This window comes from Poecilia reticulata, linkage group LG3 (assembly GCF_000633615.1).
Source record: "Poecilia reticulata strain Guanapo linkage group LG3, Guppy_female_1.0+MT, whole genome shotgun sequence".
Classification (NCBI taxonomy): Eukaryota; Metazoa; Chordata; class Actinopteri; order Cyprinodontiformes; family Poeciliidae; genus Poecilia; species Poecilia reticulata.
Window position 1 is genome coordinate 1,511,499 of NC_024333.1, and position 12,356 is coordinate 1,523,854.

Genomic DNA, 12,356 nt, shown 5'->3' on the forward strand with positions numbered 1-12,356 from the left:
CACACACACACACACACACACACACACACACACACACACACACACACACACACACACACACACACACACACACACACACATACACACACACACACTCAGTCACAGACAGAGACGGAGACATCTGCAGGTCATCATCATCATAGTGGGAATAATAACCAAAATGGTTATCATAAAGGGAAGCTTTGAGCTCCCGTCTGTCTTGGGAAGATGATTTGGCTGGCCCGGAACAATGAACTGTGGGAATCTGCTTGTCCCGCATTGATCTTCCTCCCTTGGCATCTCCTGCGAGGCTGTCAGAGCGACGGACGGATAAAAAGATCCACAACATTTTTCTTTCTGCCTTTTTCGCTCCCTCCCGGTGTCTTTCTTTTCTCGCTGTCAGGAGGGCTCCAACTGATCAGTGGGGATGAACTGAAAGTTGAACTACCTGTTGACAGGACCTCTTAAGCATCCCTCAATGATACATTGTTCAGGGGAAAGACGGAGAAGCAGAGGCTCCTGTTCATTCAGACTCGTCACAGATCTATTGAGCCTGTGCTCTCGTCAAAAACCCTTCTGTTAGTTTTTCCGCGTTCAAGATGATATGGTGTTCACGTATCCACTTCCATCCACTTTTGTGTCGGCTTTGTAGTCGTTGAGGATTCTTTGTTTGTGGTATGTCAGGTTTTCAAGTGACATTGCTGACTGCAAGGTTAGAATTTTACTTCTTGTTTATAAAAGGCAGCTGAAGCTACAATGGAAATAGTTTTTCATTCTCTGCAAATTTCTGCTGTTTGGAGTTCATACTCTATGATTAAAACGTCTTCTCCAAACTTTTCCAAACAATACATTAGTATTGAATGGTTGAGAATATTATGTTTTCTGCTTGCTTTATTTATTTATTTATTTATTTATTTATTTATTTATTTATTTATTTATTTATTTATTTATTTTAATAAGTACCAATTTGGCTGCACAGTGGTGCGGTTAGTAGAGCTGTTGCCTTGCAGCAAGAAGGTTCTGGGTTTGATTCCCGGCCCCGAGTCTTTCTGCATGGAGTTTGCATGTTCTCCCTGTACATGGTGGGTTTTCTCCGGGTACTCCGGTTTTCTCCCACAGTCCAAAAACATGACTGTCAGGTTAATTGGTCTGTCTAAATTGTCCCTAGGTGTGAGTGTGCATGTGGATGGTTGTGTGTCTCTGTGTTGCCCTGCGACAGACTGGCGACCTGTCCAGGGTGACCCCGCCTCTCGCCTGGAACGTTAGCTGGAGATGGGCACCAGGAACCCTACTAAAATTGGCAATGATAAATAAAATTTTTATGATGAGAAATGTATCATGATAAATAATAAATTATCTGATCAATACTCAGAACTGACTCCATGTGTCTGTGATGTTTTTCTCCAGCTGACTTCCTTACCTGTTGGTTTCTGCTGTTGTATGTGGCTTTATAAAATATATAGTTTTAGAAACTGTAGCAACAAGCACAATGTTAGGGACAGAAAAATTATTGAAAAGAAAAAGCATTTGAAGGAAAAGTTTGGTTAATAAAGCAATGAGAATGTTATCACAATATTCAACAAACTTAGCGCAAATGCATGTTTTTTAATTTGCTGTGCAGTCCTCATATTTTTATATTAATATTTTCTCATGTTTGCTTTAATAAGGTCTGTTAAGAGAGAACAGACCTCCCCCCATATGTGTGTACTGTCTCATTTCTGAACTTGGCCTTGTCTTCGGGTTCACTTTTTTTTCCACTTGAAAAGAACACAGTCCAGTTCTTAAACATCCCATCTTGTTGAAATGCAATGTTATTGGTTTTGATCAAGTGGCTCAGGGCACAGGATGGAGTTTAGATTGAATGTGGTGTTGTGTGACTGTTTTCCAAGTGCAGTTCAGAGCAGAGTGTTTTCACCTCATTACAGAAAGTAATAATGCAGTGAAGTCAAAGTGCGAGAGAGAGGAAGGAAAACAAGGCAGCTTTTTTTATTGGAATAATTAGACGTCTTGCAAAGACCACCTGCAATAGAACAAAACACAAGCCGGGGTAGAAGCTCATATCTGGTGTGTTCTGCCTAACAAAGAGCCAACTCTAACTAAACCATCTTTTGCTGAGATGTAATTGATATTTGAAGCGATGAGGAAGATCTGTTTGTGCTTTGAAAACACATTCTTTTTTAATGAATCTGAATATCCCTGATGTTTGTCTAATCACTAAATATTTAGCATTCTAATCTCAGCACATGTAACATATGGTAAATCCCCACATTGTCCCCCTGCACATCAGAATGCTGTCGCTCCAACTCCCTTGTGTCATTAATGATTTGGTGCAAAAATGATTGAATTCAGCATATTGTGAATAATGACTGATTTGTTTAAAGCAATGAATTTGTTCATGAGGACGTAATGAGGTATTGCATTGTGGTAAGCTGATGGGAATCATGTCGATACATGCCAAAATAAAGTAAAGTCCGACTAATGGCTTTTCGATCCCGTCTGATCCCCACCCTCACTCATCTTTGTCTTAAATGTCAGACAAAGGTTTTATGGTCAAACTTGCAACTCATTTGAAAAGCAGGTTTGGAAATGCGTTTAATCCAAAATGAATCTACAAGACGGCTGCGATCCAAATTCATCTTACAATCATCATGTAAGTTGGTGTCAGATCTGTTTGGAGATTTGAATCTTTTATTTCAGTTATTATAATTCTTGGGTGAAATGATTATGCAGCAATCTTTTTCTGAAAACAAAAACAATGTGCACAAGTATGAATTTGATCATTTTCAAAATCTGCATAGGCTCTGAACTATTCATACAGCTTCAACTTTATATTTACTCATCTCTGCCCAAAGCTTCCTGAGCAAGCTGCAGTTAGAGCACATGTTTTCTTGGCCTTTAACCAGATTTAGGCTGCATAGTTGATCAGTCTAATTCTAATTGGCTGTTTTTCTATCTCAGACACAGGGTTTAGGTGTACTTCACAAATTTACGGCTGTGTTTAGGGTAGGACCTGTTTAGAAGGATACTGTTTGCCCGCTTCCTTCATCTCCAAACCAGTTTTTGGGTTCCAGTGTTTGGGGACATGATGAAGCACCAGCATAGATGTTAGAATGAGGTGAGGTAGAAAAACTGGAGGTACAGTAGTTTTCAGTCCTGTAGCATGAAGCTACCACCATGCTTTGCTTGTGCTTCGCAGTGCTCTTGGGTTTGAAAATCTCATCTTCACTGCTTCTAATTTACTTCTTGTCACTGAGGGCAACCAGCTCATTCTTTGCCTCACCATAAAACTTTTTGCAGGAGGCATTCGGCTTGTGGGCAACTGCAAATTTCACTTCATCTTGAAGGTGTTGATTTTGAAGTGGGGCCCTTTTTCCTGGGTTGACACTCTATCAGTAAACTGAAATCTAAAACATCAGTGATGCTGGTGTTCTGTTAGTTTCCAGTTTACAGAAGTCTTTAAAGCTTGGTGAGTTCTGGGTGGCTCCTGAGGATCATAACTGAAATTAGGTCATCACATCAACAAAGTAGCAACAAGTGTAGTCAAGCAAATATATATTAGGCAGAATCTTCGGTCTATGTATGTATGTACTGTATTTGAGCCTGTTTGTATCAGGAGTGAAAGAGAAACTTCACAATAAAATCAAACATGTGCACTCAATTCTTGTTGTCAAAAATCATCTGGGTTTTTGGTTGTACAAACATTTGTTTACGGAAACTTTAAAAGCTTAAAATTCGTTGGATAATCATGCCCATGATGAGTGTTTATAAACTTCCGACCACAACTGTAGGTCACAGTTTCTACACATTGTTAATGCACAAACTGTCTTGTATTTACAATAATTTATTACAATTAGAGAAAAAGAAAAAAAATCTAAATTCCATATGCATTTAGGATACATGCCATTAATGATAACAGAAATGAACTGAGCACATTCATGGTGGCTGAAATACACTTCCATTGTGTTTAAGAAACCACTCATAATTGCACTGAGGACTGAAAAAGAAACTAAGTGAAATCACTTTTTTTTTCTTTTGCGCGTTGAAATGTGCAGAGGGCTTGGGTTTCTTTTTTTTTTACGAGTGCACGTGGTGCTCTGCTGAATATTAAACCGCAAACTATAAAGACAACAACGGAACTATCGTGAGAAAATGCTAAAGGAAGTCTTTGTGGTTTTCGAGGTATCAGAGGAGCCAATAGTTTTAATGAGGCAGCACTGCTTCACATGCCAGGAAATGATAAGGTGTATTCAGGTTAGAATAACGGCAGACAGATACCATACCACTATAGAAGTACATCTGTTTGTTCAAACGCAGAGTCTCTACAGGAGCATCAGAGACAATGAGGCGTTTTAGGAACGAGGAGGGGCAAGTTTTCACTTAATATGACCGGTAAGGATGCAAAAACCAAACTTTATTCTTTAAAAATGTTAAACTTTTTGAAATATTGCACAAGCTTTTTTTTCTTCTGCGCTCTTATGTATTTTGAAGGAGATTTATAAAAACTGCACTCAGGATATTGTCAGAACAGAAAAAAAAAGAGTTGTGGGTGAGTTGCGACCTGCTCACTGCATCTTTAGAGGGCATTCTCATACTGAATTGTTGTCTGTTGTCAAAGAGGTTGGGTTGAGTGCATGTCTTATCCGTGTGTCTATGCATTCGAGCACACCACCCTCGTATTCCCTGATGTGTGTGTGTGTGTGTGTGTGTGTGTGTGTGTGTGTGTGTGTGTGTGTGTGTTGATGTGAGCAGAGGGGGGATGTCACATAAGAAATGTCCTTTTTAATCAGGGGAAAAAATATAAAATGACTCGAGAGCAAGGCAAGCATATAAATGTGCCTCATTTGCATATGCTCGTCAGCCAGGATACGTTTATTAAAAAAAAGAAAGGAAAAAAAACACAAACTGGATTTGTCAGTTCATTTCACAATATTCCATTGTCTATCTGCCTTTGTTATATGTTAAAGATAAAGGCAGAAATCAAATTGAAGAAAAGGGCAAGCTGCTATCTCCCCAAATGAGCAACAGCTCATCAACCTAGTTTTCAGATTTTGATTCCAAAAGGCAGCCGCTTCTGAAAGAAGGGCCGCTCAAATAAGGTCTTCTCCAAAATATGCATGGCTGATGATTGACACTATATATTTATACGCAGGATATGAGTTATTATTGATATAATAGTGGCACTATTCTAAGTGAAGTAAAAGCACAAACGATTTGTTGAAAACTTAAGCAGCTTTAAGAGAACATACCATACCCAATTCATTGGAACTGCTTCCTAACAGTTGTGGGGAGAAATAAGAAGAATTCAAAGGGCAGCCCACAAGTGTCACATTCCTCTACACACAAGTAGAAACTGGTCACATTGTCTAATTCATGTCCGCAAGATAAGAATCCACCATCAATTTCGTGGGCTGGAGAGCCCAGTGACTACAAGAACAGACAACGCTTATGTCTGCTAACCTCCCACTGAGGGGAGGGACGAGAGGACAAGAGAGAATGTTTGAGTGAAAAAGATGACAAATGAAACAAGTACAGTGTAGTCTATGGTGCTTCATAAGTACATAGTGGGAGGAAAAAAAAAAAGAAAATAAAAGCAGTCTTAGTTGGCCTTCGCTTCTCTAACATGTACACCAAACTCTACATGTTTGATTTCGGTGTATCCTATTGATGCTCCTGGCCTCCTTTTTTGTCCTGAAGCCTACCTAAAAGCAGTTCAGTGCAATACAAAGGGCTTAGCTTAAATTATCATCATGCAACTACTGTTACCGGGCAGCATACTAATCAGCTTAATGAGATATTATAGGATATTTTGTTGACTAAAGCAGAACCATGGTCATTGCTTCTCAGGGTTTGACCCAAGCAAGCAGCCAGGAATGGTGGGAAAGGCTCCTTATAACTCTCCATTTGGAGAACAGATGGGTCTGCATTTAACCATTGTTGTTCGCTTTTCTTTAATTATTTATCTACTTATGTTACACATGGAAGTAAAACGGTTTCCAGCAGTTGGAGAAAGAAAAAGGAGTAAAAATCTATTAAGGATGTATTTTTGTATTACTAAATGTAGGTGCGTAATTTAACTAGCGTTGTCAATGTGCATTATGATAAAAAAATTTATCTTCACTTAAGATTATTATTTTTTTAAAGTTACAATTGAACTTTATTTTATTAGTCTTAAAACTGAAGAATCTGGTAGATGTAAAACCCAAACTGTGGTGAAAAAAAACAAACAAAAAAATGAGGACAGACACAGCAGCCTTGATATATCCTTAGGAGAGTTGCACCACAAAAGGTTGAGTGAAATTAGGATAAAAATCCTTTGTTCACTTTGAACAACCATTTTTGTTTAAAGTGCTATTGTAAATATCATAATTATTGCATGGAGGAAGCTTCCCAACAATTTAACTCGACTTTTTCAGAAAAGTTAGTGGGTAATTGAACTGATTCTAATAAGATGGGCACTAGTAGCTTAAATACACACTCCTGAATTTGTGAAAGGTGTGTAACAGTAAATATTGTATCCAGTGTGGCTTTACGGTTTGAAAAAAACTATAAATGTAAAGAGAGTATCTCTTTCATTGACAATGGTGGTTTTTGCAAGGTTAGGGTTCCATACATTGAGTCAGGCATGACCCATGGTCGTGTTGTTGGATAACCAGAAATCAACTTTGCATAATATAGTAATATATTTACTGTTTTTATTATCATTACAACTAATTTATTTTCTTCTGTCTGGTCCCACAGGATGGAGGACTCCAGTTTATGTCTTGGTGTATCATCAGCGGTGCCTGACACCGACGCCCATCTCAGTAGTGCAGTTTTAAATGGCCGCTACCCCATCAGTCAAAAGCTTCACCAGCTCACTGCCCAACTAGGACACGCCTTTCCTGACCTGCACCGCCCACAGCAGATTCCTGAGGAGAAGGCTGTCACACCTCTGGATGAGAAGACGCACCACGCAGCCCTGGCCAGTCAACCTATCAGCAGTCAGATGGCCCTGTTAGCCAATCAGCTCAACCGAGACATTGATGCAGGTGCACTAAGTGGGCTAAATGGTCGGGTTGATCTTCAGCAATTTCTCAATGGCCAAAATTTGGGCATCATGTCACAGATGAACGATATCGAAGATGATGCTCGGAAGAATAGAAAGTATCCTTGTCCGCTGTGTGGCAAACGTTTCCGTTTTAACAGCATCCTTTCACTACACATGCGTACACACACAGGCGAGAAGCCATTCAAGTGCCCCTACTGCGACCACAGAGCAGCTCAGAAGGGCAATTTAAAGATCCATCTTCGCACTCATAAACTTGGAAATCTGGGTAAAGGCCGTGGCCGTGTCCGAGAGGAAAACAGGCTGCTTCATGAGCTTGAGGAGAGAGCCATTTTGAGAGATAAGCAGATGAGAGGAAGTGGAAGTCTTCTCCAGACTGCTCAAACACCCCATCTTGTCCTCAACAGCAGCTCCAACACCCATCAGCAGCAAATGCCATCAGCCTGTGGCCCACCTCCACTTTCTGGCCTCGCAACTCCAGACACAGTTTCTCAGCCATCTTCTTCACCGAAGCCAACGAACCAGGATGAACAGTCCGTGAACCCAGCTAACGGTTACCGTTGTACATTCTGCAAAGGAAAATTCAAGAAGCGCGAAGAATTAGACCGCCACATCCGCATTCTCCACAAGCCCTACAAATGTACTCTATGTGAATTTGCTGCCTCCCATGAAGAAGAACTGATAAGTCATGTGGAGAAAGCTCACATCACAGCTGAAACCACACAAGGACAGGGTGCCAGTGGAGCTGGTGGCATGCAAATGGCCACTGAATTTCGATGTGATGTCTGTGGCCAGGTATTCAGCCAAGCGTGGTTTCTTAAGGGTCACATGCGAAAGCACAAGGACTCCTTTGAGCACTGCTGTCAAATCTGTGGCCGTCGCTTTAAGGAGCCCTGGTTTCTAAAGAACCATATGAAGGTTCACCTAAACAAGCTAGCCATTAAGAGCAAGCCACCACAGCCCAGTGAGCAAGACATGGCCGCTGTTAATAGCATGAGCAATCTAGCTCAAGAAGCTCATGCCAATCTCTATTCCCGTTACATCTCATGTCTTCAAGGAGGGTTCCTTTCACCAGACAAACAAGGCCTTAGTGAGCAACACCAGATGTTGGCTAAAGCAGGGATTGCCATGAAGGAAAAGGAAATGTTAGGAAAACTGCTGGGACCAATGGCAGGGGGGATGGCACATGGGCTTGGTGAAAATGAAAAGCGCTCACTCCTTGGTTGTCTCAATCTTGTGCCACCACTCAAGTCCAGTTGCATGGAGCGCCTTCAAGCAGCTGCAAAAGTGGCAGAAATGGATTCTCTCAACAGCTATCAAGCCTGGCAGATCATGGCACGTGGTATGGCCATGGACAGGGCTTTCATGCCCAAGGAGCAGCAGCACCAGCCACATATAACCCCAGGGCAGGAAGATGAGATAAGTGGTGCTGTGGCCCTGGCTTCCTACTCAAAGGACAAACAAGACTATTCCATGATTGCTTCTAGTGATAGCTCCAAGCAGAAGCAGCTCTCTGAGGGCATGCAGGGATCTAAGGCTTCCAGTGGAGCCATGATTCCCATGAAGGAGGATGGCAGAGGCTTTGAAAGTCATCGTGATCTAATCTCTCACCATGGTGGTGCTGAAGCTCCTGGAGGTCTGTCTGGTTTAGGAGCCCCAAACATTGACTACAATCTTTCCACCCTAAAGGAGAAGCCTTCAGAGTGCCCTGACTGTGGCCGCGTCTTCAGAACCTACCATCAAATGATTGTCCACTCCCGAATACATGGCAAAGACAGGAGAGGCCTTGATGAAGCTCTTCATCAAGGTGTAGATGAGCGTCGTGGCTCTGCCAGTGACCCTGAGTCCCAGTCCATCAGCCGCTCCACGACTCCCGGTTCATCCAACGTGACCGAAGAGAGCGGTGCCGGAGGCGGACAGTCCCAGACGGGGAGCATTCAAGATGACAGTCCACATCCCTCATCGCCTTCCTCAGGTAACAGAGCAAAATTCAAGAAACTAGTATTTTTTTTCGCCTATTTCTTTTGTTCCATAATTACTTTGCTGTCCATTGCACAAACAGTAACTATAGTTTTACAAAACCATGGATGAGTTCATTTTTAAATAAATTCAAAAAGAAGTAACAGATACTTCTCAAAAATTAAATGCTTGTTTTCTGGACAAGGATTCTCTTAATGAAGAGTGGTTTAAGATACTGTATACTCATTTACTCAATATAAACATTGTTTTTTACCCACATATATCTAGTTTCAGTTGAAGGCATATGGACAAAGTCAGTTAATATTTTTAAACTATTTTCACCTCAGTTTCCATTAAGCGTTAAATGACTCCAGAGAAAGTGATCCAAGAAAACACCAGGTTTACAACTGCATTCTCATTTGCAGGTTAGTCGTTATGATCCCTGTTGAGCACGGCTAAAGACTAGGAGCATAGGGACAAACTTGTTTTAACCACAGTGATTAACAAATGTCTTTAATAAACACGGTGGAGAATACCCAGCCCCTCCCCTACCCAGCAAACACAGACTGGCCGGGGCTAGATAAGTGTATGTTTAGTAGGATTAGGGGCAGCTCATTGCTAATGATTACACTAGTTTTTAAAGGTAACTTTTGGTTGCTCCTTAGGGCACAATACTGGCATTAAGAATCGTGTGCAGTAATTAGGTCACGGATATGCGATAATCAGCCGGTTTAAGCTAAACAAGACACTAATTAAAGATATACATATAAAGCAGGTCAAAAAAAACTGAATTTCATTTGCAAAAGCAAGAATGTACTCTTGAATCCTTTGAGAAAAAAATAAATATATATAAATATAACTTAGAGTGGCTTAGCTTAAGGCTATAAGGAACTTAATTCCACCAGTGGAGACAAAATTGTTTATTTATTCACAGAGGCATGAAGTCCTTATCATGCCTGTGTAGTGTGATGGGTTTGAACATGGGACAGGCTATGTTTATTTTAATCTAAGAAATAATAACAGACAACCCCCACCCCAATTAGGAATTAATGAAAATGAGAGTGAGATAAAAACCTATTTTCTTTATAGAGACTATTAAACATAACACTTTCTCAACAGGGTGGGGGTGTTGCGGATGTAATTATCTTCTGAATTTTAATGCTGGAAGTTTTTCCCTCTGTATAACCCCCTCCACCCCCATCCTTCCCCTCCTTCCATCTTAGCATCTCCAGCTCTGTCTCTGTTGATTTTGACTTAAGCACCTCAATTCTGATGGGTGCAGCTTGTGGCATTTCAACTGATTTAGAAGCACAAGTAAGCACATAAAACTAAAAAAAAATAAACAAACTGTAAAATAAACCAAGTTGTATTATAGCTTAAAGGTTTGTATTATGTTTGTGCTCAGAGTTTAATTAGAGAACTAAAAGTCATTTAAAAAGAAAATAACCAAGTCAAAACAATAGGTTTACTTTAGCATATATGTCATGCATATATGTGGTTTGTCTACAGCAGTGTTTTTCAACCTTTTTTGAGCCAAGGTACATTGTTTTAATTGAAAAAATAATGAGGCACACCACCAACCAAAAATGTAAACAAAGATACTCTGTAGCCGCCTTTATTACATATATAGTCATTCTTGTCAAAGTGTCTTGAATAGGAATCAAATAAACACAATTTTTTTTTTCATATTTTGCATTTCTTATTTCAAATTGCACTTAACATGTCCACTTCAGAAATACACCTGAACAGTGCCACAACAGTGATGTTAATTCTCGTGTTGTAATGTAAAATGCTCTGTACCTACTGCCATCTAGTGGTAAGAAAATTACATGATTACGCCGCTAGTCACTACTACAGCAAAGACACTCAAAGATGTCATTATTTGCAGATAATTAATTTGTTTTCAAAAAATCTTTTATGACCAATTACCGTATTTTCCGGACTATGAGCGCACCATACCAATACCACACCAATCGTACCTTCAAATTTTTTGAATCCCCCGGGAAACTTACATATATCACTGCACCGGGCTATATCTGCCGCCCTCGGTTTCCACTAAGGACCCAGCAGAGGGCAGCATCCTAATAACTGTTGGATTTATTAAGGACGCAGTTCTCCGTCTCCAAATCCGGTTTTGTTCACGCCGAGTTTACGTGCAGCGGTTTTATTTCCCTCCTGTACTGCCAGATCGATACTCCTCAACTTAGAAGTTGCATCATATGAGTTTGAAAACATTTCTCCGTCGTGCCTGCTGCTAGCATGTGCTTGTTCTAAATAAAAATCAGCGCGTTCTTCTTTGATTTCCAATTTTGACTTCCAATGATTCACTTCCTGCTAAAGAGCCCCCTGGTGGTTGAATAAAAATCCACAGAAAAGCCACATGTTCAAAGTGTAGGAAAAAAGTAGCAGCTTATAGTCCGGAAAATACGGTAGGTGAAATTGGATGATTTCCACAGCACACCTGACGATCAACTCATGGTACACTAGTGTGCCGCGGCACAGTGGTTGAAAAACATTGGTCTACAGTTCATTTGTGTCAGGCTCAATCCAGTCACCTACACTGTTAGTTTGTGCCTCAACTGAGAGGCTGTGGTTGAGTTTTGTAAAACTCAGTGATGTTGATTGGCATCTTTGGCAAGCTGTTACAATTTTTCAACCTTCTCCTTTAAAAGCACACAACTAAAGTGGACTTGTTGTTCCTCACAACCTCTAAAACTCGCTTCACATTTGGAGCTCAGTAACCTTCAAATTAGAAAGTTTAATGTGTGAAAAATACGTGTGGAGAAAGGTGTCATACGGGCGTCTACATTTATGTGTAGTGTGTGCATGAGTTAAAGGGGGTTGTACTCTGTGTGAACATATATATCACTGTCTTGTGCTGTGAACAGGATGTGGTCACTGTACCATTGTCTTTATCTTAATAACTTAGCTCTTGAAGAGAAAAGAAAGAGAAAACGGCTGTTTGATTCTCTCTGACTGGGTGCTTCTTCCTGTGAGTGCATGTGTGCAAGATGGCCTCTGTCTCACCACCTACCCACAGCAATTTTGAGTTAAACTTAAATTATAGTAATCAACAATAACATGTCAACTGTGAACGAAGGTGAACTCTGGCACTTTTGTCTTTGAGATGGAACTTATTTAAGAGCTCTGAGGGAAAACAAAGAGAGAGATGGGTGTAGGGTGGGTGCAGTGGCACAGGAATACACACACACATGCAGACACGCGCACACACGCACGCATGCACACACACATTCACACACACATGCACACACACGTATATATATATATACTGCTCAAAAAAATAAAGGGAACACTTCAGTGTTCACTTAAATGTTAAAGTGTTCCCTTTATTTTTTTGAGCAGTGTATATATA

At 40.6% G+C, this 12,356-nt stretch overlaps 1 protein-coding gene across 7 annotated transcripts in view; it reads left to right on the forward strand.

The window, feature by feature from the left end:
• znf536 (zinc finger protein 536) overlaps positions 1 to 12,356 on the forward strand; it is a 234,989-nt gene that overhangs the window by 121,183 nt on the left and 101,450 nt on the right. For all 7 annotated transcript variants that reach the window (XM_008404913.2, XM_008404917.2, XM_008404919.2 and 4 more), the window contains one exon: positions 6,718 to 8,999. In XM_008404913.2, coding sequence (XP_008403135.1) covers positions 6,719 to 8,999 — 2,281 coding nt within the window. In that variant the 5' untranslated portion in view covers position 6,718. The remainder of the gene's footprint in view (positions 1 to 6,717; positions 9,000 to 12,356) is intronic.